We start from the raw sequence: 25403 nt of genomic DNA, 5'->3' as shown, positions 1-25403 counted from the left end.
CTTTATATAGAAGTAGTTGAAAAGTGACGCGTTGAAGAATGTTGAGATATACGGTGTCGGTGTTAGTGGGAAAATGGCCGGTTCGATGGAGAAATACGTTAACTCTTTCAGAAATTATCTAGGCACAGACCCTTAACCCTGAACTCTCGGTCGCAGTATATAGGAACAAGTAACCCTAACCTTCGGGCAGCTCTGGATACAATCGCTGTTAAATGAAACGTCAGAGCTCCGAATTCCTATCACTAGTATCAGCGTTCATTTCTCAAAATTCGAGAGTACCTTCCGCTATTTCGCTCACCCTCGGCCTTCACATCAATGCGTTCCTTTGCGTCTCACACATAGAGAATGAATACTCCTATAGTCGCCAATATTTTGGGGACTCTTGGAGCAGTGAGTGCAATTCGTCTTGTATGGCGTTCTACCTTAAGCTAATGCCACGCCTTGATGTAGGTATGTTGGTCGGTGCAGGTATGGTCTACTTCTGGCGAATGCATTTTATGCAATGTGCTAAGAGCCCGGTGGAGCTCATTCCTCAGATTGTTATCAACTATCGGCGGCACAATACCATTGGCCTCCAGCCATCGATGATGATGATGTGGGCATGGGCAGGAGTGTCACTTGGTGTCTACACCGTCACGGAAAAATTCAATATAGCATTGCGTATACAACCACAAATCCTAACGATTCTGAGTTTGATCACCTGGATCCAGTGCTACTATTATGAGAGGGTAAGGCTTCGTCGCTTAACACTGTTGCTTGAGCAAAGCTTTTTTCTGACGTAAGCAATAGCGCTGGTCGATCCTCCACTGTGCGGCCGTTATCGTTCCAATCGTGCTTTTAATGGGTGGCCTTCAGGTTGCCCTCGTTTTCGCTCTGCGGATCGCTGAATCAGAACACTTGATGTGGCCCAGCTCTCTGATGGCAATACTGTCCGCCGCATTACTCGCTGCCGGTGTCCTCAGGCATTACTGGGACATTTACATACATCGCACCGTGCGAGGGATTTCGTTTATATTCGTCGGTATCGATGCTGCCGGAGATCTGTTCTCCCTGGCATCAGTATTCTTTCAGCCAATGTTTGACATCCTTGGTGTGGTGGTTTATGGCACCGAGCTGGCTCTTTGGCTAGGTGTATTCATAGCTGGTGGCTACTTCAACTTTGCGCCATGGGTAAGAAGGAAGACAATACTGCTAAAGTCACATCGTGCCGCAAATCTAGACATCGCACAAAACTGGTCTCAGGAACACGACGAAGGAGATGTATCTACTCCAGCGATAGCTCTCCATAATCTACCATCCTCGACTTCAGTATTCCGAACACCTTCAGAGATAGGAGGTGCCAGAAGTCGAACAGGTGTCCCTAGAAGCATTTATTCACTTGGCGACGATGATCATTCAGCATCCACTTGAGAAAGCAAGCGTGATAATGTTACCCGAACATTTTTTTCGTTGTCCCTCCTCTGATGCCATTCAATTATGAACATTGATTATAGGTTAGGAAATTGTACCGGTTTAGCCAATAACGTTTTGCAAGCATCTTCCAAATCCAGTAGCGAATCTTAATTGAATTTACTATTCCTTTCACCAATCTCCTGATAGTCGTCCTCCATTGATGACCACATCCACATTGCAGGGTGTACCCATTTCATAAGCGGCCTATCCCCGTTTGGGTTGAGCCGCGTTTGGGTGTCATTGACGGCGTTTGACGTAAAGATTGAGCGTTGCAGCTAACAACGGTACTCTTGCAGTTCGCTGTCTGTCGTTTGTAAAGTTACCTTTTTTTTTTTAGCTTAAAAAAGCTCTTCTATAAACAGGCCGATTCATCGCTACATAAACCGCCCTATTCTTGAGATTTACCACGCGTCGTCCTCGACATGGAGGGAGTCTCATTCTGACATCGAGTGCTGACCGCCAACAGGCTTTCGAACCCAGGAGCGCATATTCATCATGTGCTGTCAAGATACTTTTGATTGTCAGCACGAAATTTTGAAGAGGAATGGAGTCCTCACTGTTTTTACTTGCATATGCGCGGGGGCGTTATACAGACTGGGATAAAAATGACTTGGGCAGAGCAAAAAGTCTGTTTCGGGTTATGGTTTAAGAGCACTTTATATCTAGAACTATCTGCTATCAACCAGATACATGATCGACAGTTCCGATCAGCAAATTGACTAAAACGCATGCCATTGCTCCCAAACGTCTCGCCCTCAGACGGAGATGCAGGGTTGGAAAACCTCACCACAGAGTATCGAACCCCCTTCTCCCTTCTCCCTTCTCCCTTCTCCCTTCTCCCTTCTCATTTCCTCCAAGACTCTAATCCTCGCAACCGTGTATCATCTTACGCTTTACCCATACCAACCAAGACCAGCAAAGCGACGTTCATGACTGCAATGACCAACCAGATAAGGATGGCCAGCACCGCCACGGTCCAGTGATTTCTCATCTTCACGCCTTCAGCCGCGGTCCCGTCTGTCAGAGTTCCAGTCTCAACGGTCATATATCGGTTCCGACAGGTGAAGTAGATTAAAGGAGCGGTAACAAATGGAAGGATAACGCTCAGCACAACCTGAGTCGCAGTCAACGTAGCATTGAGTCCTTCTTTGCCGACGGCAGCAGCGATGATGATACTTGGAATGATGCTGATGGATCGAGTAATCAAGCGTCTGAGCCATGGAGCTACGCTCCAGTTCAACATGCCTTCGCTGACCATTTGGCCAGCCATAGTGCAGACGATCCCCGCTGAGATTCCGGACAGAAGCAATGCCAACGCAAAGATCGTTCCGGCAACTGGAGAAATGGTATCCGACAGGAGCTTGTGGATACCGAAAAGGTCCGCGTCCCCGGCGTCGGAGTTGGCAAAGAGCGAGGACCCCGCAACGATGAGGATCGCGCTGTTCACGAAGAGGGCAAATGTGAACAGGGACAATGAAAGTTCCACGATAGAGTATTTAAGGCAGTTTCTGATGGCGGCAACAGAGGGACGGTATATTTCGTCCTTCTCATTGCCGCCAATAGGGACTGATGAGGTTACAAATCCTTCATCAATGTCGAATCGCTTCAGGCGCGATTGTACTATTCCGCTGCCTAAGAATATAGAATGAGGCATCACAGTCGCTCCGAGGATACCGCAACTGAGGTACAACCTGCCTACCGTGTCAGAAATGCTGTCATCACACCTGGAAAAAAAAACAGACCACATACCCATTGGATTCAACAACAGCACCAGACGGAATGTATCCTCTAAAAACTTCTCCCACCGCGGTACTGGGCATGAGTGACAGCTGAATGCAGAAGCAGACAACCACACCCAGTACCAACATCATGACGAACACTTCAAAGGCGCGGACTGCGGTCATGGACCCATTGGGTCTGTAGAAGATGAGGATCACCAGAACATCAACCAAGGTGATAGCACATCCAGCCACGAGAGGAATGTGGAGAAGGAGATTCAATGCAATGGCAGACCCAACAACCTAGACATATCAACACCACCGCCACAATTGAGAGAAAAAGAATTACCTACCTCAGCGATATCCGTCGCGATAATGGCCGCCTCAGCACAGATGTATAGAATGATCGTAAGCCACTTGGGCAGATGGGCCCGGCAATTCTCAGCCAGATTGAGACCGGTGACGCTTCCCAACTTGATGCAGAGGGACTGCAAGAAGATGGCAAATAGATTGGACATCAAGACGATGAACAGGAGAGCGAATTTGGTTTGAGCACCAGCTGCAACGTCTGTGGCATAGTTTCCCGGATCAATGTAAGCAACCGCTATCATAAATCCCGGTCCAACAAACTTTGCATATTTGATAAGAATTGCCAGAATTCGACGGGAATAGCGAGCCAGAGAGACTTTCCAGGGAGAATCTTTGCATCGCATGGTGCCCTGTGCCCCCTCCCCGTCGGAAGCTAGCTTTGCGATATCCTCGGAGGGGGTGTCCTCCTCGTCAACCCCAGAAATTTGCATGTTTACTGCATTATTTCCAGATTCCCTCTGCTCTCTGAGGTTCACTATGCCATTGAAATCCTGACGTGTAGTCAAATCACCATTTAAGTGTTGAGGGCTTTGGTTCCAGGTCGGATGGACAAGAGAATCGTCGGTGCGCGAGGGACAATTCATTATTGCGAATATTCTATATATATAGAAGAAGGGAATGCTCGGCGGTCCTGGGAGAAGCTTTGACTATGCTGTGGGAAATGTAGTTCGTCTGTTGCGGGGATGGCCAGGCTTTATGTGTATGTCGGCTATCTCTTATTCTTGGCTATCACCTCACTATTGTTCGGGAGGTTGTTTCTCTGGACCTAAGACGAGCTTCGCCCTCTCTGCACACGATTTTGGAAAGTTAAATGTGTCGACCCAGAATTAAGTGTTGTCAATGTGATTTGCTAGGTATCGAAGGAAGTTCGGCGCGCATATCAGTGTGGGGCCGAAATTAACTAAGACTAAAGTATGCCATGGTGGAAGACGTACAGCTGTCCGGAAGAGGAATGGTGGGTTACCGAACCCTGAATATACTTTTTGAGATAATGGGTGACTTCCGTAGCGCTGAATTTCCCAAACTCTAGATCACAAATTACCCAAGACACCCGTGACAAAAAAGGCTGAGAAATTAAAGGGTTTGGTACAGACAACCCGACCCCGTCGACGGTGATTTGATGTTTATTTGCAGAGTTGTATGTGCAGTTCCTTGGCATCACGTGAGTTTGCGTGCCAGGTTTACGAATCTGCGGGTCTGGTCGCGTCAAATCTCTACAGCGGAAGTCACCCAATAAATCCCGAAAGAAGTCACCAAAATACGGGTGTGGTACTACTGCTATCAGGCAGATAGCGTCCCAAACAGCACCCGTACCTCATGCGCTATATTTTTTTATATTTAGCTTACTAGGCAACAACGCAAGTGCTTAGTTTGCGGTAGAAAATGATTGTGGATTAATTTCATCAAGATGCTGGAGGAGACCTTCGGCCCTTGTCCCGGCTAGCGTCAAGTTTATGGGATTCATAAAAGTCTACTTGCGGCGATTGTGAAGACCAGATAATCCCGTATTCGTATCCGTGTCCCACCGAGGACACTATCCGTATTCGTTTCTGTCTATCCAGCATGCGTCACCCATGCAATCATGCAACTTATCTATCTAGAAAAGCAATCAAATCCTACCTTAGACTCTTACATGGCCCATACAAACGCTGTAACATTAAAGACCAGCCATTTGGAAAGAGCTGCGAGCACTGCTTTGCGCCGCGTGACCCCGGTCGTTAACAATAGCCTACCTCATTCCTTCAGACAAAAGCCAAAACAGGCGTTGCAAGTCGTTTTCAAACTATTTTTGGGTTATATTTCATACCGGAGGTATTTCTGGGCCCTAAAAAATTTCCTCTTTTAAATGCAGGATGAAGCACGCTTCCAACGTCACAGTTTGGTGATGTGAGCTCCTTCATAGGAGTTGGGGGCCACTTCATTATTCAACGACGTTGACACGAGCTATTTGCATTAGCGTGCTTTTTGGAAATTCATCCCCGAGTTCCCGACAACCACCAAAAAAGTTTGCCACGGTCTATAGAGTTTAATTGGAGCAGCTCAGGGATTTGAGCTGTTGGTCGCATAAAGTTTCTTTAGGCCGTAAGATAATCTACACGGATTAAAGATCTTGAACACGCTGTCCCCGAAGGCTTCTTGTGCGGCTCGAGCTCGAAAGTATGCGGGAAGTCCTGTGTCTGTCATTCTGCTGCTTTTCATTACAGCGCACTATACTGTCAAAAATCTGTGCCTCTATAATAAAGTCTTTATCACTAGTCACAGAGGAAGAATGAAGATTATCTGTACTCCAGACTACATAATAATCGACCACGTGACAACAGGCATGCGTAAATCACGGCCGGATTGAAAAATACGACCCCACGCCAAGTGCAGGATTATTGCATTTCTCGCTTTTTGTATGATGGTATATATATATAGAATTGATTGTTGTACATGAAAATCGATGGCAAGAGCTGGAGGGGTTGGATGCAAAAGAGACCGTTCCAGCTCCTCTGCTCATCGGATGATATATTCTAAAATACTTTTGTCTTTTGCTCTCCGCTGTCTAGACAAGTAGTGCCGGATCTGAGATCCCAGACCTTTGAACCCTGAACAGTTGACAATGCGAAACATATACATTATATTATGAATAAGTTAACTATATTTACTATAATATTAAGCCAAGACGATTTTCAGGTCAGAGTCAATTTAAAAATGTGGTCAGTTGAAATTAGATAACAGACAATTAGCGAATATATATCATTAAGCCATAAAGTAAAGCATTAGTGTCAGTGTAGAACTTTTTGAATCTGTAACACTATTACATCTGTTGCGTGATGCTCTTGTCAGTCAAAATAGTAATATCTCGCACTCAAAATAAATGACAGTGAAGTCCGGGTACAATACAAAACCACTTCCTTTCACTGCATCCGCAGATCTCGATTGTTCCATTACGTCATGAGTCTCGTTTCAGAAGAATCGGATCCACAATCAGCTTAGCGCCCGACGAGCCTCACAGTGCGTGGCGCCGATCGCCACTGCCGCGCGGCCGAAATCAGCCAGCCGAGTAACCGCGAGCCTGCACGACGAAATGCCAGGAGCTACACTTAAATGAATGGTCATGGACAACGAACCGGCCATCCCTGTCGTGAGTGAATCAGCTCCACGCGAGGCAGCACTTCCATCAGCGACTCGTCAGCTGAGCATGGCACAAATGCCCTAAATTTGATAGTTCGTCGGAATCCGCAGGCTCAACCAACTGAGATATCGAGCGATGGCAGCTCCAGTTTCGACGGATACGCCTTCGGTGATGGACGACCCCATCATTTCTGAATATGAAGAGGTGTTTAAACTTCTGACGGAAAATCCTCCAGAACAGATACTGGACATTCAGGTGCCCTATTCGAAGTATATTCAAATTGAAGCTGCCTTTTCTAGAATAAGAGCGGACAAAAACATTTCAGAAAAAAGTATTCAAGTACAAGCTGCATGATTTGCTGTTGACTGACCCTTTCGTACTATAGATACCCGTACTTGGAGTACAACAATTTCACCGAGACAGTCACTGTGGCTACGAGTCCCAACTGTATCCATGAAGTTGCAGTATTTGAGCTCAACTTCGACATTATAAATTGCGCAAATAATTATCTCTCTGAGCATTCACCAGGACTAGCAGCTTGTATTTTGCCTTTAGGATCGACCACAACGACAGATTTTGATGGCGACTATGCTCACAGCTCGAAACAGCCAGATGGAGGAATCACATACTGCGCGATAGGTGTCGGATCTGAAGTGACGATCGCTATTGAGGTTGCTCTCAGTCAGAGCTATAAGTCCCTTTGTGATGCAAAAGATATGTGGATCATTGGCCATCATGTTAAAGTCTGTATATTGGTATGCATTAACGAATCGCCACGGTTCAATAATCCTACGTCTGCGTATGATAACATCGAAAACGTGCGAACAGAGATGGCTATTATGGGACAGAGTGTGGCTGAACTGATGGAACATGGATATTACGGCCCTATTTTCTACAGAGAACACATGTGGACTGGGGAGATGACGGCCCGTATAGAAATTTGGCGACCTGGTTGCAGTAGCCCGGATCGATACGTGAGTTAATGTTTTCAAATGGACTTGCTATTGATTAATCATCTAACAATGTATGTTATGCTTAGGAACTGATCCGAGACCGGGTCTGCTGCCCCAATCTCCCCGCCACGCTGGGGCTCCGAATAAGTGATTTATTTCCTGATGATGCCTGGGAAGCCCTCGACGTCCAGGACCGAAATATTCCCTTTGACGGCAGTCGATTTATGAGAAGCTTGATGACGGCTATGCTATTGACTGCCCGAGAAAGGTTCCGTCGATTCATTGCTTCTCAATAAATTGAGTAGTCCTATCAAAGGAATATGTCGATCCCGGGCTCCGTAGAAACAATGATGTGGAGGGATTAGAATAATTTGCAACCACCGTGAGAATGCTACGACCCGAAATTGAGATCGTGAGTTTCTCCTCATGCATTGCACACTGCGACTGTAACGTCTTTTCTATGCCAACCTCAGCATCAAACGGAGAATGTTAATGTTTAGGCACTTAGCCATCAGCCATCGAGTTGTCGTCCTTGTCCTATCAAGAAAACAATTACGTGTGTCGATAAAATGTTCAGTGTGATGAGCTAGAGACGCGAGATATAAATTAATTTAATTAACTTGCCAAACTGAGAACAAACCTAATATACTCCACCGACCATACTACAGAAGCTCCAGCCTTAAAGTTTTTTATACTACTCTGGTCAACAGACAGGGACAGACCGAGAATTCTCCAATCTGACTGACTCACATTCCCCATCCTTTCAAACTTCAGTGAAGCTTCTTTCGGATCCTGCCTTCTCATATTCTGCCAGCGCTCGATTCCAATCGTCTCCGCCCCTTGGACCTCGCATACCAGCTCGTGAAGCCTTATCCACTGGATGCGAGTTACCTTAAGTATCTGCAGATTCAACGGATCTTTGCGCCGGTTCTTTGTACTTCTGCCCCCTGGACCGACCACGACCTCGTCAGTGAGGTCCGGCAAGCATTCAACATTGTTTTATACTGGCATCATTTGGCGCCAGTATTTGAACGATGGATACGTCTTTGAAGGATACCTCTTTTCGTCGATTCCTGCAAGATCCTCTATCGAATTGGTGAGCTCTTTCCCGTCGATGCCAACATAATCCTCCCAGTAAGGGTACACCTTTGAGTCTTGATCGGGAATCCTGCGGTCCCTGATAGCGAGTAGGACTTCACCCAACGCACTCAGGCCAACCACATCGGAAAACGTCTTGGCAGGGTGCGTACATTTATTCATAAATCCCCGAAAACTGCCGTCGCGACGTAGCTGAAAGTAATCGTAAGAATCGTTAAGTTTCTCAGAAAGAAACCTTGGAGTATCGAGCACCCTCCCGAATGGCAGATATCTCAGACCAGTCTCATACACGTCCCCTTCTCCGATGTCTACCTCCCTCCTGGGATCCCAGATTTCCCTGTCCCTTTTCTTGATTTCGTCACCAATGTCTTTAAAGACATTACGGTCTGGACAATGCTCACTGATTTTTTGGAGCATCCAAATAAGCACAAGATTCGAGAGCTTGTGGTTGGGTTCGAGTTCGCGGCTCACTACTTTGTCGACCAGGTGAATCCCCTTTTCTAGGACGTTTGACGGATTTGACTTGAAGAACCTGAATCGTTGTCTGCCCAGGTCGTAATGACAGCCGGGAAACCACACCTCCTCGATCTTAGGGTATTCTCGCTGGTCATTCGAATTCCTCCTTGTCAAGCACGGTTGGAACACCGACAGTCTATCGTGGACGGACACAGCATGACAAACTCGCGCACAAACCGTTGGGGTAAGGGTTCTATCCCCGCATGATCACCAAGCGGACTTCGAAACTTTATTTAGGCTCATGGCTGCCCCATCTCTTCCCCACAATCTAAGTCTGCCTTGCTCCGCTGTCCTTTACCTCTTCAGTATAATCACAATGGCCGATAGCATGCAGACAGCCACTGGACTGTCATTGATTCGATCCGGTGTCTCGTTGCAACTATTTGGACTCCTCTGGGGACTGATAGTTCAGAGGACCCCGTTTCCGAGATTGGCTCTGACGGTGCACATCCAGTCGATGGTTGAAGGTCAGCTCTGTTGTTAAGTAGCACTTAGATAGTAAGACATACATATTGATGGAACATCAGGTGCTATGATCCTTGGTGCCGGTCTTCTTCTTCGGCAACCCAACAACCTCAAGCTAAGTGCAGTGGAGTCGAGGATGGTATGGTGGGGCATGGCTTCTGTGTGGGTGGTCATTCTGGCTGAGTGCACAAACGCCTTCTGGTAAGTAGAATGTTTTAATTTCTGGTTCAATCGAGATACACCACCACTAATATGATTTATTATAAACAGGGGCACGAATCAGATATTGCCTATTGTAAGTTTCCTGGACCGAAGGTAGATTGTCAGTTGTAGTATACTAAACTGATACAGGCGGCAGCGGCGGCCGGAGCAAAAGGCGCAGTCCCATGGCAAGAGCAGATCATGACGGTTGCACATGTGCTTCCGTCGGTCTGTCTAATTGGGAGCTTTGCGGTACTTGTCCGGGCCATATTTAGGGGCCAGGACATGAAGAAAAGGCAGTAGTCGACTATGGAACTTGACTATTGTAACGTCAAACGACAGTTTGCTTATCCTCTATGGTCTAAATGGAGCACTTTGTATTTCCTTCCCTACTTGACGAGTTTGTTGTTTCTCCTGAATTTGGAGTAGCCAGTCCTTCCAGTGTCATTTGGTCATTGTTTCGATGTACAAGACAAATTCAATTAAATCTACATAAAGAGAAAGAGCGAGAGACACGCAAGAGAGCAAACAATTACGTTTACATGCGATCAAGAGTCGCATGATTTTCACCTGATGATGGATCATGGAGAGCCGGCGTCGTTGAAGGCCCTCAATACCTCACGTTGGCAACAAGATTAGTGAGCTGTGCCACTAAAATAAATTTACTGCTTTCCGAATCAAATTCATCACTAAACTATATTGTGGATTTATTCAAACTTTTCAAAATATCAAAAATGGAAACCCAGAACACCAGTACTTGCCGTACCCGCTGCAGGGTTAGCGACTCTACGGTGTCTCTACCGCTAAGAAGCCTAAATTATTGGCTAATTAGTATGGCATCCACGCAATGCCGACAATAAATGTTGGTGATGATGCTCGAACCTGTATACCACCAACTAATGCGGCGTCCACCGGGGCGGCCGCACAATATAGACGAGAGATTACCCGTGGGTATGACGCAATTGATGGGATTGAGAAAAATGTGGTTAGGGTTTCTCTGCTTCAGAGCTAGATGCTTCGTGATCAGGACGAGTTTTGTATGATTGCAACTCTTCGATGATATTAGTCTACGAAAAATTCCCTGTCAAAGACTTTTCATGATGAGTTGGGAGTTTATACTTTTTCGCCGCAGTGCTGGAAAGATAAAGCGTTCATTGCAATATTAAGAACTTGCGCTGAGCGAGCAGCCAGACAAATTTTACCCTATTCTCAGACAGATAGTCGTGCCCTACACCGGAGTTGGGAACAAAACCAAACTCCCCTCCGCTCCCGTCCTCGGGGGTTCTCTTGATATCGGCTCTGCAATTCACCTAACCGGCACTTACATGACCGGGAACAGGTCTATTGGTCGAAATGTTCATTTTTACCATTTTGGGCAGCCTGATAACGCTCTTGGTGGAATGATATTGAGTCCAGCGGTAACGGAAAGGGATTTCCTGTTTATGCTCGAGATTCTTATTGATGCAACTGGTCCGTATAGAGTCATATCGCGCGAGACCGGTGAAGAACTGGCGAATACAGATAATTCTTTCAATCCAGGCCATTACGACATTAGGCCTTATTCACGCAAAGGTGATATTACTTTTTAAGTAGCTGTGAAACGCGGTCTCTTAATGGTGACACAGACACAGGATCCCTCACGCAGGAGGCTTGTATAACCCGAGTACTTTCAAGAACAATAACCGGCAGAGATGAGAGCTTACGAAGGCATGTCCGTGAGCGGGATGGGAAGTGTGTGATATCTGGCACTGCCAATGTCCAAGCATTTAGGGATCGTTGGACGGGTTTCCATGCTGCTCATGTCGTTCCGCTCTCCAGTGAGCAATATTTCTTGCAGAAAGGATTATCTGAGTGCATCACGAACAAAGCGGATGAGCATGACGTGGGGATTAACTCATGTCAGAATGGACTTCTTATGCAGTCCAATATCCATGAGGCGTTTGATGACTTCGGTTTCACGGTAAATCCATACAATGGTTATAAGATAACCTCCTTTGATGGAAATTCGTTTGGAATAGACGGGAGGATACTTGACCCTATTTGTCGGGATCCCACCGATGAGCGGAGTGTAAAAGATGAACTTCTACGGTGGCACTTTCGTCAAGCAGTGTTGGCCAATATGAGAGGAGCTGGGGAACCTAGTTTTGAGATGGACTTCCCACCTGGATCTGATATGATGGGAGAGATTCTAAGTGGGCCAAAAGCTGCGAGACGGATGGAAGCTGAACTCTTCTCAAGATTGAATGGGGTAATGTTCGATTCGGATAGCATGACTCAGAAGCCGCTTGGACAGGTATAAAAGCGGTTAGCCGAGCGCCTCACACGAAGTATATCACTGAGATCACGGTTAATTATGATGCTGTGTTGATTATTAATGGAATTTGTGGAGGCGTCGTGGTCAACTCATTCTGTCTCAAGAGGTGTTCAGCCAGTTAAAGTTGTCCCAAGGCTCGTTTCAGTTATAGGACAAAGGAGATAAGATAAGCAATGCGGAGATAAAATGTAGTATATATGAACAAAGAGGGCCCCGCCTGTGTAATTGGCGGGGTATCAGCACAGAAACTCACTTCAAGTCTCAAGGTCAGCAATCTCATTCACAAATGGATTCGGTCAACCCTGAACCCCCGACCATGTTCAAAATTGCTGTGTTGTAGATGATGGCGGTCTGGAAGGCAGAATCGTACACGCGTGATCCATGAAGTCCATATTAAGAGAGTTATACATAGTGCCAATTTAGGACACCAACGGATGTGCGTAGGGATTGGGCTTCAAAGGGCAAACAGGATAGCTGTACTGCGGGAGTAACTCATGAAGAACATGTAACGTGCGCAAGAGGGTTTAGGGGGATCACAGCTGTAGCTAGAAACAATGTGTTGGGGAAGGAATATCTCAATTCGACCGAAGCCTGCCTCCGCAATTCCGACATTTGAGAGACCGGGTGATTCCGGAACCTCTTACGTGATGTCGATAGTACATACAATAATTTACATCACACAAATGTCACTTCTGTGATATGTCCATTCCCATTAGTGACATCACCCTATAATGTGTCAATTTACTCTGGGAAGAGAGGGGTTTTTACAGAATAACTCGACGGTGCACAAAATTGGACCCAAATTGCAGGGCTGACGAAATGGCTGTAAGGCCGAATGCGTTTGTCTGGCCAATCAGCTCAAAGTAGTAGGTTTGATATCTATGTACATAATCAATAAATCAGGATATTTCTAAGACCAAACGCACGTGTTAGCAAAATATCCGCCGCTAATTTTAGCCCTGCAAACCTAGAATAGCGACCAAAATTCTGCTGAAAATTGCTTTCCAAGTTCCCTGTTCTACTACCTCAGATTCTCCATCTTGCCGCTGTAGTTCTTCTCTTATACTCGTAGTGCGTGCATCGATGTCGGCTTTTGACACAAACAGCCTCTTGAGGCCTTACGTGCGCCAGCCTCTCTGTTCTTCTTCAATACCGTACAGGGCTCTGTGGCAGGAATGAGATACCGCAGAGATTTATCACAGGGATAAAAATGTCAAGCCAAATGAGAGTTTGAATGACCACACCTCAGCAATCTTGGACGTCCACCAAACGAAGCGCTTATATTCCTTCAGGTTCATCCATAGATGCGATATTGAATACGAAATTGTTCCGCCCTGTGATTGCGGGAGTCAAGTACCGTTTCGACAGCTTCGACCTTATCTTTGTCATCGTCTAGATTCCCTATATAGTATCGGCAGGGTAACACTGGATGCTATGCCAATCTGACGGAGCCATTATTACTGCGGGTTTTCAGCGAGCTGTGCGAAACATTCTCATACTACTGTCATTGGTTAACGTTTCCAACCCTAATTAAATAAAGTGTTCGGTTTAGGGGAAGAAACAAAGTTGCAAGACAGCCCCGCACATCGTTGGCCGTCACCTTTCACCCAAGCAATTCCTGGCTCATCATACGTCCCACTCACCTATCTGCAATGGAACCAATTGGCAATGGTCCGGCTTCTCAACGTTTACACGATCTCGGCATTTTTGTCCCTCGGCGTCGCACTGATCGGGTTTGATATCTCGTCGATGTCGGGTGTGCTCGGAACCCACCAGTACCAGGACTTTTACGGAAATCCACTGGGAGCACGGCAGGGTACCATCACGGGCGCAATGGCTGCGGGCTCAGTCGTCAGTGCGCTGTTTGCTGGTGATCTCGGTGACCGGTAAGTGTCGTGACGAGGTTCAGGGTTTTTGTGCTGTGATGCTCGACTGGAATTGTAAAAATGCTGAGATAATGGCAGGTTTTCACGCAAGGTCACTATCCAGGCGGGTTTGATTCTGTGGTGCATCGGCTCTGTCGTGCAGTCTACGTCGAATGGGGTTGCGATGCTGATTGCTGGACGCGCAATATCTGGTCTCTGCATCGGGCTGACGGCCTCCCTCATACCCACATATCAGTCAGAAATCGCGCCGCACAAGATCCGTGGACGCATTGTCTCGTTTCAGTCTTTGGCTGGAGCCATGGGGATCATGGTCCAATATTTTATACAGTACGGGTGCTCATTTATTAATTCGGAGGCTGCGTTCCGCGTACCATGGGCGATCCAGGCCAGCCCCGCTGTTATCTTGTTTGTCGGCCTTTTCTGGTTCCCTCGCTCGCCACGGTGGCTCGCAAGCAAGGGACGGTGGGACGAGGTGTTGAGGGTCCTTGCACGCTTGCGCACGGCAAACAATGATATCAACGACCCGTTTGTACTAGCAGAATACAAGGAGATTGAGGACAGGGTCCGGCTCGACCAGTTGGATGTACAGTCCAACTCGATCCGTGACCTGTTCTCACCGAAGATCCGCAGGCGGGTGTTTCTCGGGATGGCGATCCAAATTTGGAGTCAGCTGACCGGAATCAATATAATGATGTATTATATTGTGTACATCCTCGAGTCCGCAGGTATTAGAAACCTGTTGCTCGCGTCGTCGGCCCAGTACATTATCAACGTCGTCATGACGATCCCCGCCATCCTGTGGGTTGACAAGTGGGGCCGTCGGCCTAGCCTCCTCGTTGGTGTAGTCTCGATGGCATTCTGGCTCTTCCTCATCGGTGGCCTGCTCAAGGCGTATGGTGAACCCAACCGCATCCCAAACCAGCCCATTACGTGGATGGTCGTCGACCATCCTGCTGTGAGTCGCGCCATTCTCGCCAGTTCCTGCATCACTGTGGGCTCCTTCGCCATATCTTGGGGCCCTGTATCCTGGACATACCAAGCCGAAGTCGTCCCACTACGCGTCCGTGCGAGATCTGTCGCACTGTCGACCGCATCGAACTGGGCTGTCAATTTCGTCTTGGCCGTTTTCGTCCCGGTGCTACTCCGCTCCATCAGTTGGGTCATGTTTTTCCTTTTTGGGTCGTTCGATGTCGCGGCATTCATTCATGTTTGGGTTGCTGCACCGGAGACGAAGCAGCGCACACTAGAGGAAATGGATGAAATATTTGAGCATGGTCCGCAAAAGCCATTGTGGAAATCATTCACATCCACCAGGGCTACGAATAAGTTTGACATGCTTGCTAAGGATATTCAAATGGGAAAGTTGATAGTTCATCCATTGGTGAATACCTCCTAATATTGGGACTCTTCGTGTACAAATTCATTGCGAACATCTACCCTTGGACCTCGCTTGAAGCACTTCCTCAGCCAACGGGCAGTCTACAGCACACCAATTGAATGATATGTGTTTCATACATCAACGGCCATCAATGGCCATCAATAAGAGATTAAATATAAGCGTAACGGCACTAGACTTGGACCTGGCTGCAAAACTTGGACAAGTTGCTGAACAAGACTAGTGTTGATGTACTGGCCTGGATTGGACTTAGAAGACACATGATATAGGCTTTCAGGATTTGATTAATCTGGTGATTTATTCTTGAGCAGGTTATCGGATTCATGTCGGCTAGAGTACCTGTTTGATACCGGATTGCAAGAACCTTACATGTAAGATGCTGGACTGAAGATACATTAAATTAATAGTCCGTTTCCCACCGAATCGTTGGTATATTACCACAGATAGCTCCATCCCCAATTAATACCATAAAACATGTGTGACTGCCTTGAAGGAGAAGAATAAATTGTACTATCCATTCCAGTCAAGTACGTCCTCATTGCCGCCTGACATACGACTACCCAATAGTTCATATGAAACTTGCAACCATGGTGTAAAACAAATTTTGGTATCATCAAGAGATGCCATCCATTCTTTCAACACAAATTTTGGATCCCAAATCTTCTCAATTACTTAGAATATAGAGAAATGCCTCATAAGGACGCAAGACCATCTCCGTCTGTAGTCCTTTTTCGTCCCCATAATTGGACAATACAATTTTCCCCGGCCCCAATAGCTCGTGAGGGATAATCCATGTCACCGCAGAATCACTGAATGAAGTTACGACCAGAGCTGCCTCGCATCCAAATACTCGCCGATATGCACAGATTTTCTCATTTGTCGCATCGACCAATTCGAACTTGCCGTATACTAGCACATCCTTGTACGTCCGTCGCAGATCCAAAATTGAACGCCAGTAGCTGAAAACGCTCGACGGATCATCAACCTGCACCGCAGCATTCCATTCCTTGTAGTCTTCGTTTACATCCATCCACGGCTGTACAGAACTAAAGCCTGCGAAATCACTGGAGTCCCATTCAAACGGAAGGCGCGCATGATCACGAGCCTTTCTTTGAATCTCGCCCATCGCAGTGTCCAATGTTTCCTGGGACACCTTGTCATGGACTAACCTTTCTCAAAGTTAGCCAAAGAAAACATGGATGCTTAAGGTTTCTCACTGCTTGTAGTAATTAATCGTCTCCAAATCTTTGTACCTTTCAATTGGCCATGATTTCGGCATATTAGCCAGACCAAGCACTTCCCCCTGGTACAAAAATAAGGTTCCACTTTGAAGCCCAATAAACGTAGCCAACATCTTCGCACCTACCTTTCGCAACTCATTCTTGTCAGAGAGAAACCTCGATACTGAACGGCCCCAATCATGGTTTTCCAGAAACAACGCGTTCCACCCGTCGTTTTCCTGCATGAATACCTGCCATTTGTTGACAATGTCTTTGAATTCCCGAGGAGTCCACTTCTTCGGGCAGTACTTATGGAAAGGACCCCTGTCTATATCGATACTATTTAATATTAATATTAATATAACGCGCCGAAATGCCTTTTCAAAAGCATTATCTCACAGTTCAAATTGGAAGACCATATTCAATTCATTCCTGTCGAAGTTCACAATTTTTATAACCTCAGCGGGGTCATATAGATAAGCCATTTCGCCAACACTGAAAGCATTATGTTCCTTCAAAAATTTGCCAAGTTCGGCTACATAATCGTGTAGACGGGGTCCCATGGAATAGTACATTGCAGCAGGTTGATATTGTGACGAAGGTACAGTAATAGGAGCATCCGGGAACGCGGGATCTTTGCTAATGAAATTGATCGCATCCATTCTAAAACCATCGACGCCTTTAATTATCCAGAAGCGCATGATCTCGTAAATCTCTTGACGGACTTTAGGATTTTCCCAATTCAGATCCGGTTGTGCAGTCGCATATAGATGGAAATAGAATTCGTCGCTCTTTTCATCGTACTTCCACACACTTCCTGTATACTATCTTCAGATAGTTAGAGATGATTGTAACAGACAATGGCTAACCTGAAAATAAAGAGAGCCAGTTGTTGGGTGGAAGATTCTCTCCGTTTTCACCGATCTTGGGCTTCTTCCAGATGTAATAATCTCGGTATGGACTGTCTTTGGAAGCGAGAGCAGATTTAAACCAGTCGTGCTACAATGCGGCGGATTAGCGATCGCTGGCTATTAAACTAAAGGACTCACCTGATCAGAGGTATGATTGGCAACCATATCTATAACCAGCTTCATTCCTCTGGAATGGAGCCCTTCGAGCAATTGTTCAATGTCATTCATGGTTCCGTATTGCTCATCGATATCCCTGTAGCCAGAGACATCATAGCCCATGTCAACTTTAGGAGACTTGTAACATGGACATATCCATAATATATCCACACCGAGGCTCTTGATGTAGTCTAACTTTGAAACGATTCCGGGAATATCGCCGATACCATCGCCATTTGAATCCTTGAAAGATGCTGGATAGATATGGTATACGCTGGCTTCCTTCCACCACATACGGTGGACATTGTCCGTCCAGTGCGCCATTACGATTGTGATCGAAGATGACGAGGAAGTCCGCAATGGAAGCTGGAGATGTAGTTAGCTTAATGTCAGGGACCCGTCCCTGAGGGTATCGTACCGACAATGGTTACCGGCATCCCTGAGTGTATCGTACCGCCATCGGTTACTGACGGGACCGTAGCATCGGCAATGGTCAGGGGGCATCCGCCGGATACCGTCATCGGACCTCGTCACAGGCTACGTACTTTCGGCTCGGATGCTTGAGTTCTTTCTTTGATTCTTTGTAATCGATTATTTTTATTGGCTTGTTTAGTTATTGATTAGAAGCATTGTTCATTGGTTATACAGGCTCGGACAGGTGCGTAAGAGCACGTTGGCCCCTCGCCGAGTCCTCATAGTTAAGATTCTAAAATATATTGATAACAGTCAACAGCCTTAGGAATCAGGGTTTCTGGTAAGTTAGGTCATTTTTGGATGTCATCGAGATAATCAAGGTTCAGGGTAATAGTCATTGCCAATTGTAAGTATTCTTGACCGATATAGAGAAAGTCCAGCAGCCACGAGACTTACTCTGACTATAGGCCGCAGCTGCCGCTGGAGCAACGGGTGCCGAGCCGTGAAAAGAGCAGATCATGACGCAAACACTTTATGTTTCCGGGTTTGGCATGATGGGGAGCTTTGCAGTTCTGGTGCGGGCATTGTTTAAGGAAAATTGGAAACCATGCCTGAAACGAGGGATACGAAGCGGGCGAGAAATTGACGCATTGTAGTGGATTTTGTCCGAAGATTTAGCTATATCTAGACCGGTTTTCCCACTACATGGACGACTGTTCAGCAAATGTGTGTCTCATGTGTTCAGGCTTGCGAGGACGCAAAGCTTTGAGGGGGAGATAGTTGTAATAACCCTACCTCCAAAGCTGTCGGGACGGCGTGTGATGCGCCATGTCCTTGTCGTTTCATCTAATAATTGGGTTTTTGCAAATATCCTTGTTTTATGAATGTCCTTGTTTGTAAATATTCTTGTTCTTTGTGGATATCCTTGTTCTCAAAAATAGATGTACAGCGGAAGAAGACGGGTATAACAAGACTCGTGTGGGACTGCCTGTTGAGGAGGCAGACTTCAGTCGAATAGATATTCCTTCCCCAACTTGCATATTCTTTCTAGCAGAAGTGATCCCTCCTGAAAACATTAGTGCAAACACACGTTACAGCTACATTAATCTGCTTGGAAAATGCCCCGAAGCCTCGGCGTTTAGTCAGAGTTCAAGGTTCATTTGCAAGACTCAACAGAAAAGAAAAGGCTAAATGTGACATAACGAATAGCGCTCAGGCAGGACCATCATTTAATGCGCATAAGCAATGAAAAAGCTACGCTATCTAATATATATTCGCCAGTCTTGCGACTACGTTCATATCCCTTTTCTCTCGTAATGCTCTGTACTTGCAGGGTAGCGATCACTTTATTTATAAGGATCCTTGAGCCCGCATAACATCACCCAGTCTACTTGACAACTCAAATTCCATACGCTCGGCAGGAGCTGGGCCGCTGAGTATGGCATTCATAGTATCAGAGCCGGGAGGGATATCTTCATCAAATACTGGCTCGCCCGCCTTTCTCATGTTGGCCAGAACAGCCTGCTGGAAGTGCCAAAAGATAATGTTGTCATTAACGTGATGGGGATGTTCAATGTCTCTGCATATAGTATCCAGTTGTCGTCCTGCGAGGCCTAAGCTATCATCAAGGAAGCAGACTATGCGATAATCGTCCTAAACCAAGTTAGAGTGACGACTGTTCTCAAAGTCTGCCGTTAACGTTGTCTCCATACGTTCGGGTTGATTGAGATTTCATACTGGTCAAACAGGCCATGTACATCCTTCCTAAGGAGAAGTCCATTCTGAGGTGAATTGACACTACCATCACGGTCGTCTAGAACAACTAATTCACCGAAATTGTAATTGTGAAACATAGACTCGAGAGCCACAGGAAATATGTGGGCTGCATCATATCCTGTCCAGCGCTGTAGCAAGAGCTCACGTTGCGTCAGTGCAAGCCCCGTAATTACGCATCTGCGATCACGGTTGCGAACTGCGGCCGGAAATGACCTAACCCTACCTGATGGAGAGAGAGAGGACGTGGTAGAAGAAGTTCGTTTGTAGTACGGCGCGTCGATGACTTCCATGTGTCCTTGATAATATGTAAATTTACTATCTTTTTAACCGACCCGCAGCCAATTACACTCACCATCACTCTCAACCTCATACGCTCCAGGCAATAGAGGGTCCTGAGTTCGCTGAATTCGTACCCGGCCATCATTAATTTTGTAGACCCGAAGCGGTAAGTCATGTGTGATCAGCACGTCCAACGTGTCTAGAAATGTCGTTTTCGTGAAAGTCGGGTTTGTGAAAGCGCCTCCAATGCTGACTGTGGGATCTGTGGCGAGGTAGATGACAATGTCCCGGCCAAGGCTTCTGTTTGCAGCCATGACAACACAGGCTTGTTACGCATCGATTCAAGCTATATATGCGGTGGACTCTCAAGGGATAAGAGGTAGTAGCCGGCGTCTCAAAGTTATATTTTTCTGAGGGATCGATAGTCAATATAAATGGCGCTGTTCTTATTTATTTACACCATAAATGCGGGTAAGCTTGCGGACATGTCGCACTCGACCATACTGGATTTCAGGGGCAAAAATGCACTCTACAGTCTCTAATTACGCGAGACTGCATTCTGGATCCCAAACTTATCTACCTCGACTTTATTTCTCTGACTCCTTTCGCCGTAGAGGAATATACGTTCACACCATAATCAGCAGAAAGCTGTTACATCATTAATCTTCAACCTAAAGTTGCTTTGCTAGTCACTTGATTCACTTCAGAACGGGTCAGTATCTTCCAGATCCACTCAAGCTGACTTCTGCGACACATCTTATCCTCGAAATCATTTTCTTGAAACTCCGTAAATTGCTTCCTAAGAGTCATCAGATTCCAACGGAACTGATTTTTTGTCCTTCAGAAGGGAGGGGTAAGGATTCCGTATTTGATGGGACGGCGAGTACAGACCCATGTTTGGTCAATATATAAAAATAGCATGAAAGACTTGGCGCGGTGGTTTTACTAAAGTGAAGACGAATCTATTAAATTATGGCCAACAGCTGACATGATGAAAATTTTGTATGTTTAATCCTTCCAACTATCACATACTTGTTTCTTCCAAGAAATCGCAGTACCCACTCTCTAGATATGCCAAAGTAGATATGGCAAAAATCGCTGCGGTGATGTCTAATAGTGCAAAGAGCAAATTGAAGACAAATTCATCTAATTAATTAGAACCCCGAAATACAATCCTCCATGGCCCGACAACGGGCGCCGCACGAGAGGTCGCGGCCTACTTCTCCTTCTTAGTCTCGGTCGCATCACCCGTCAAATGTCTATCATCTTCGTCTCCAACTTCTTTGACAATCCTTTCCATTTCCCTGACTTGGTGCTTCCATGTCGCGATGCTCATCTTCGTTTTTTTATCAAACAGCGATTTCTCTGGCGTACAGTACGAACCACCGATCCGGTCCCACAGGGTTGTGAATTGGCCGTAGTTGTAATTAAAATACAAGTGATGAAGGGTGTGGCATGCAGCGCTATTGATCACCGGATTGTTTGTCAGGTACTCACCGTCGTGGATGAGGATGGCCCAGATATTGATGTTGACGAACAGGAGCAAGTATGACACCTTATGTATCGGAAACACAAAAGGGAATATATGATATGGTAGCGACTGCGCGTAACCGTCGAGAGGGTGGCAGGCAAGGGATGCGAACGGCGTCGGCACGATCCATTTGTGATGCGCCTTGTGGAGCCGCTTGTACAGGATTGGGTGATGCAGCCCCCGGTGGATAAGATATATACCAAGGTCGGTGAATAAAATGAAAAGCGGGAACTGCAGGAAAAGATACGCCATGCCGTAGTCGTTAGGATCCCAATACATGAACGAGTGGCCGCGGACCTCTGCCAGGAACCATGGTGTGGTCAAGAGCGACATTACAGGCATCGAAGAGAACGCCTGAAGGATTTCCATCCGCATCTGGTCCTTCAAGTACTTGGGATGGTCCAGGTTGCGCTTGTCGTAAACGAAGACGTACGACATCCCCGAGAACACGAAGTACATGAAGAAACCAAAAGCGTAGGTGATAAAAAAGAGCGATATGAACTGCCGGACAATATTTGTGCGCGGAATTGTCGACAAGTATGCGACAGTCGGCGCAGACACGAATGTGTACTCATACTGTTCAGAAGGAATGTAAGATGTAGAGAGATTCGTAGACAGCGCCAAGAGGAGCTCATTCGAAGGCTGATTCGCCTCGAGCAACGATGTCACGGCATTCGGAACCGGGAATAATTTTGCATATACATGGTCGAAAAAGAACGCGTCTGCGGTCTCGAGAACGATGTCCATTGTAATTGTTTGTACTATTGGACACGGTTAGAGACGAGAACGGATGCGAGGATGACATGACGGAAATAAAAAATCAGGATCAAGCGCCGCAAACCCAAAAGCGAGGGTTGCAAATGCAGAAACCTTAAGGAAGGTCTCAGACCATATATCTGTCGACCGTCGGACTCGGGTCGATCCTTCAGCGAGTCTGGGACCAAGAGGGCCACCAAATATTTACTTGGCCAGGGAACCTGAGTAATCAGAAATGCAAGCCGTCGGCAAATCCCGATCGGACAGTGTCTAATGCTGCAGCACCCCTTACCCTATGCAAGTTGACGCTCGGTTTCGGGTCCCATTTCCCGAAAAATGACGGTGCCTGTCAGCAAAACCCTAACAAGTGCCCAGTATATAGCACCTCATCGGCACCCTCCGTTTTCGTCAGACCTCTATTGCTATAACTAGCACGTTCTCGCGTACTTATAGCCCCAGGCAGGGACGCTGTTATTAGCACATCCCACGATCCGGCGAAACTCGTTTTCTAACAAGCAAATCGTGATAATGAGCTACACTTTGGTGGATACTGCATGCTCTTAAGATTTGGACCGACTCAATGAGGGCCGTCGCCAGACGCAGTCCATTTGGAAGGGATCGCATATCATAGATATCCCGAGATCGCTAGGGTCTAACATAGTCGACAATCTAGTGAAAGAATGTGCTGACGGATGTGGTGATGCCAGATCGATTGGATGTAGCCACTTCGTTGATGAGCCGCAGAGTCTGAGGCAAAGCGTCCCTCCCAGTCAGGGTCGTGGTTCAGTATAGTAGCGGAGGAGGGACGCTTGCAGGGTTAGGGCAGCGAAGGACGGATATTGGGAGGGAACGAGGAGGGACTCCGGGGAAGGACGACGACGGAAGACGATTGGTCCTAAAGTGCTTGATTTTATTCCAGGTGAGGACTGGGAGACCGTCAATACCACGGACAGTAGCCTTTCCTTAGATGGAGATTATATGTTCGTCTACTCAGGACATCCAATGGAACCGCAAACCAAAGATATTAGGTTCATGTTGCCGAATTTTCCTTGTTTCCAAGTTGGCAATCCCCATTCTCATGAAAGACCAATCGGTGTCACGGTCATTATCAGTTCACTATCAGTTGTGGCTCACGTTAGAAGCGGTTTAAGTAATGCGCAGTACTGCTGTTGGGTTCAGTTGCCCTTCGGACTGGATTGATTAGTATCAATAATTTTCTGTCATATTTCACAGATTCGAGCTTGTACAATAATTAAACTTCATACATGTCTGAGATATCTAAGTATATATTGTCGAAAGATTTCCATCAGTATCGGCCTCCGTATTATCGTCCATAGCTAATGTATCAAACCCTTGCAAAGCTATCAACTCTCTGTCAAGGTATGAGGCACTTACTTGATACCAATAATCTCCGTCCACATTGCCATCATTAAACGATTCTTCGTCTTGAAGAATTTTACTTATCATTTCCGCTGCACCACTATTGCGCAAAACAAGACCAACAGCCAAGTGCACATTGCAAAGGAGGGGCTTCGGCTTGGCAATCTCGTGAGATACTTGGCCAAAGAGAATCTCTTCACCATCCACGTGAGCCAACACATGTTCATTCAGGATCCGATCTTCAACTAATCTTCTGATAAAGTACCTCTTATCTCGGCATTCCAAGCCAAATCTATATGTACCAAAATAATACCTATGAGTATCCGAAGTTAGTAATAGTGCATTAGACGGATCATTGATATTTGCGCCAGTTAATAACACTTCCATATCTTGACCTGCGAAGATGGAAAGCGTACGCCGCAAAGTTTGATTTTTACTGGCACTGAAGGGAATGATGTGAGCACGTTCAAGCACGCTAGCTGCAGCTCCAGGAAGTGGTGTAATATGCGCTGGTGCGTCCAAGTCCATGACGTATCCCACGCGAGAATACCAGCCATCACGCTCTAATAGCTATACCAACGAGCATTAGATACATATACCCGATTAACAGTAAAACCGATTTATACCTTCTTTTTCAAGTCCCTTTGATTCCTAGAAGCCGTAGTGTCACTAGATGGTGTAGGAGTTCCTCCCTTAACCATGATGGGAATCAACAAGTCTCGGAAGAATGTTAAGGTCCACTGCAGTAATGTATTCATTAGATTTATGGATTGCTGAAACCGGTTTGCAGCATCTTGCCAAGTTAGCGGTCTTATTGGAGAAGCTCCCTGCAAAGTTGAAACTCTGGTAAATGACCTCGAAACAGCTTGAAATGATCCACCAACCGGTGCCAAGAACTGCGAGACCTCCTCTATATTATCCACATCACTTAATAAATGCATCCAGAGGTTACGTGAGAGCGATTCGGGATTGTAACCGTAATCGAGCAGAGCGAGGGCTAACGGAATCACCTTTGTATGATAATTCCCATAGCGCAGGATTTGACTTTGGTCAGTAACTGAACGATCAGATAGACGCAAGATCGTTTTTATAGTCTCGACTAACGTCTTTTGTTCCGAATCAATTTGGTTGGCACTGGACGACATTGATGGCGGGAACTCATGTTGCCGAATGTGGAGGAGAATGACGTGTCCAAACTGCCAGCTGAATGAAAGTCTAGGGCAAAGGGTTATTTTTGCTGCTCCAACACCATTAACTAATCTAATTTAAAATTATGGTGCATTTAGACTAGCGACCATAATTTATTCCAATCAGCCCTAACCCGTTTGTGTGGATTTTATAACCCTGAACATTCCACCCTAGGCTAGCACATTCACTGCAATAAAATTCATCCATTTTTTACACAGCCTAGCCTTGTCTTGTGATATTATTTGATCTACACTCCTGCTCTATTTTATATGCCGTTCTCTGCTAGAATTTATGGCTCTAGCAGTA

The 25403-nt window shown here is 46.3% G+C and overlaps 11 protein-coding genes across 11 annotated transcripts; 5 read left to right on the top strand and 6 right to left on the bottom strand.

The window, feature by feature from the left end:
* Positions 1-186: 186 nt before the first annotated feature.
* Positions 187-1565, top strand: V1513DRAFT_452621 (PQ loop repeat-domain-containing protein). The gene is made up of 4 exons (XM_066899143.1): positions 187-390; positions 451-468; positions 525-728; positions 790-1565. Exons 1-4 carry the CDS (start codon positions 346-348, stop codon positions 1408-1410), a joined length of 888 nt encoding a protein of 295 aa, XP_066751111.1. The 5' UTR covers positions 187-345; the 3' UTR covers positions 1411-1565.
* Positions 1566-2090: 525 nt separating this feature from the next.
* On the bottom strand, positions 2091-4423 carry V1513DRAFT_405476 (natural resistance-associated macrophage protein-domain-containing protein). The gene is made up of 3 exons (XM_066895609.1): positions 3524-4423; positions 3202-3473; positions 2091-3143 (listed from the first exon to the last, which is right to left on the bottom strand). The coding sequence occupies exons 1-3, from the start codon at positions 4121-4123 to the stop codon at positions 2339-2341; spliced, it is 1677 nt and encodes a 558-aa protein (XP_066751110.1). The 5' UTR covers positions 4124-4423; the 3' UTR covers positions 2091-2338.
* A 2369-nt stretch (positions 4424-6792) lies between these two features.
* On the top strand, positions 6793-8066 carry V1513DRAFT_474074 (uncharacterized protein; the record flags this gene model as incomplete). The annotated part of the gene is made up of 3 exons (XM_066900182.1): positions 6793-6996; positions 7059-7631; positions 7697-8066. The coding sequence occupies 3 exons, from the start codon at positions 6793-6795 to the stop codon at positions 7904-7906; spliced, it is 987 nt and encodes a 328-aa protein (XP_066751109.1). The 3' UTR covers positions 7907-8066.
* Positions 8067-8223: 157 nt separating this feature from the next.
* Positions 8224-9388, bottom strand: V1513DRAFT_244695 (uncharacterized protein). The gene is made up of 2 exons (XM_066894451.1): positions 8361-9388; positions 8224-8304 (listed from the first exon to the last, which is right to left on the bottom strand). The coding sequence occupies exon 1, from the start codon at positions 9123-9125 to the stop codon at positions 8610-8612; it is 516 nt and encodes a 171-aa protein (XP_066751108.1). The 5' UTR covers positions 9126-9388; the 3' UTR covers positions 8224-8304; positions 8361-8609.
* A 112-nt stretch (positions 9389-9500) lies between these two features.
* V1513DRAFT_452609 (uncharacterized protein) lies at positions 9501-10393 on the top strand. Its single transcript, XM_066899142.1, has 4 exons — positions 9501-9691; positions 9752-9890; positions 9960-9984; positions 10041-10393. The coding sequence occupies exons 1-4, from the start codon at positions 9541-9543 to the stop codon at positions 10191-10193; spliced, it is 468 nt and encodes a 155-aa protein (XP_066751107.1). The 5' UTR covers positions 9501-9540; the 3' UTR covers positions 10194-10393.
* A 939-nt stretch (positions 10394-11332) lies between these two features.
* V1513DRAFT_460665 (uncharacterized protein) lies at positions 11333-12189 on the top strand (the record flags this gene model as incomplete). The annotated part of the gene is made up of 2 exons (XM_066899852.1): positions 11333-11462; positions 11516-12189. The coding sequence occupies 2 exons, from the start codon at positions 11333-11335 to the stop codon at positions 12187-12189; spliced, it is 804 nt and encodes a 267-aa protein (XP_066751106.1).
* Positions 12190-13670: 1481 nt separating this feature from the next.
* Positions 13671-15936, top strand: V1513DRAFT_452602 (general substrate transporter). Its single transcript, XM_066899141.1, has 2 exons — positions 13671-14090; positions 14169-15936. Exons 1-2 carry the CDS (start codon positions 13873-13875, stop codon positions 15484-15486), a joined length of 1536 nt encoding a protein of 511 aa, XP_066751105.1. The 5' UTR covers positions 13671-13872; the 3' UTR covers positions 15487-15936.
* Positions 15937-16150: 214 nt separating this feature from the next.
* Positions 16151-18097, bottom strand: V1513DRAFT_460663 (glycoside hydrolase superfamily; the record flags this gene model as incomplete). Its single annotated transcript, XM_066899851.1, has 5 exons — positions 16151-16655; positions 16704-17045; positions 17106-17523; positions 17576-17705; positions 17756-18097. 5 exons carry the CDS (start codon positions 18095-18097, stop codon positions 16151-16153), a joined length of 1737 nt encoding a protein of 578 aa, XP_066751104.1.
* A 1414-nt stretch (positions 18098-19511) lies between these two features.
* On the bottom strand, positions 19512-20630 carry V1513DRAFT_452592 (HNH endonuclease-domain-containing protein). The gene is made up of 3 exons (XM_066899140.1): positions 20316-20630; positions 19900-20258; positions 19512-19840 (listed from the first exon to the last, which is right to left on the bottom strand). The coding sequence occupies exons 1-3, from the start codon at positions 20554-20556 to the stop codon at positions 19538-19540; spliced, it is 903 nt and encodes a 300-aa protein (XP_066751103.1). The 5' UTR covers positions 20557-20630; the 3' UTR covers positions 19512-19537.
* A 551-nt stretch (positions 20631-21181) lies between these two features.
* V1513DRAFT_452589 (uncharacterized protein) lies at positions 21182-23018 on the bottom strand. The gene has a single exon (XM_066899139.1). It carries the CDS (start codon positions 22518-22520, stop codon positions 21459-21461), a length of 1062 nt encoding a protein of 353 aa, XP_066751102.1. The 5' UTR covers positions 22521-23018; the 3' UTR covers positions 21182-21458.
* Positions 23019-23807: 789 nt separating this feature from the next.
* On the bottom strand, positions 23808-24610 carry V1513DRAFT_384959 (uncharacterized protein; the record flags this gene model as incomplete). Its single annotated transcript, XM_066895194.1, has 2 exons — positions 23808-24479; positions 24536-24610. The coding sequence occupies 2 exons, from the start codon at positions 24608-24610 to the stop codon at positions 23808-23810; spliced, it is 747 nt and encodes a 248-aa protein (XP_066751101.1).
* Positions 24611-25403: the final 793 nt, after the last annotated feature.

This window comes from Lipomyces chichibuensis (genome assembly GCF_038497645.1).
Source record: "Lipomyces chichibuensis strain CBS 12929 unplaced genomic scaffold V1513scaffold_49, whole genome shotgun sequence".
Taxonomy (NCBI): domain Eukaryota; kingdom Fungi; phylum Ascomycota; class Lipomycetes; order Lipomycetales; family Lipomycetaceae; genus Lipomyces; species Lipomyces chichibuensis.
This window is presented reverse-complemented; position numbering and strand designations above follow the sequence as displayed.

Coding starts and splice junctions, on each gene's coding strand:
- V1513DRAFT_244695 (XM_066894451.1), bottom strand. CDS start 9,125: ATGCTCCAAAAAATCAGTGAGCATTGTCCAGACCGTAATGTCTTTAAA.
- V1513DRAFT_452609 (XM_066899142.1), top strand. CDS start 9,541: ATGGCCGATAGCATGCAGACAGCCACTGGACTGTCATTGATTCGATCC. Junction 9,692..9,751: donor CATCCAGTCGATGGTTGAAG/GTCAGCTCTGTT, acceptor ATGGAACATCAG/GTGCTATGATCCTTGGTGCC. Junction 9,985..10,040: donor CGAATCAGATATTGCCTATT/GTAAGTTTCCTG, acceptor AAACTGATACAG/GCGGCAGCGGCGGCCGGAGC.
- V1513DRAFT_405476 (XM_066895609.1), bottom strand. CDS start 4,123: ATGAATTGTCCCTCGCGCACCGACGATTCTCTTGTCCATCCGACCTGG. Junction 3,474..3,523: donor TCGCGACGGATATCGCTGAG/GTAGGTAATTCT, acceptor TGATATGTCTAG/GTTGTTGGGTCTGCCATTGC. Junction 3,144..3,201: donor GCTGTTGTTGAATCCAATGG/GTATGTGGTCTG, acceptor CACGGTAGGCAG/GTTGTACCTCAGTTGCGGTA.
- V1513DRAFT_452589 (XM_066899139.1), bottom strand. CDS start 22,520: ATGGACATCGTTCTCGAGACCGCAGACGCGTTCTTTTTCGACCATGTA.
- V1513DRAFT_452621 (XM_066899143.1), top strand. CDS start 346: ATGAATACTCCTATAGTCGCCAATATTTTGGGGACTCTTGGAGCA. Junction 729..789: donor AGTGCTACTATTATGAGAGG/GTAAGGCTTCGT, acceptor CGTAAGCAATAG/CGCTGGTCGATCCTCCACTG.
- V1513DRAFT_452592 (XM_066899140.1), bottom strand. CDS start 20,556: ATGGCTGCAAACAGAAGCCTTGGCCGGGACATTGTCATCTACCTCGCC. Junction 20,259..20,315: donor GTATGAGGTTGAGAGTGATG/GTGAGTGTAATT, acceptor CATATTATCAAG/GACACATGGAAGTCATCGAC. Junction 19,841..19,899: donor AAATCTCAATCAACCCGAAC/GTATGGAGACAA, acceptor AACTTGGTTTAG/GACGATTATCGCATAGTCTG.
- V1513DRAFT_452602 (XM_066899141.1), top strand. CDS start 13,873: ATGGTCCGGCTTCTCAACGTTTACACGATCTCGGCATTTTTGTCCCTC. Junction 14,091..14,168: donor GCTGGTGATCTCGGTGACCG/GTAAGTGTCGTG, acceptor AGATAATGGCAG/GTTTTCACGCAAGGTCACTA.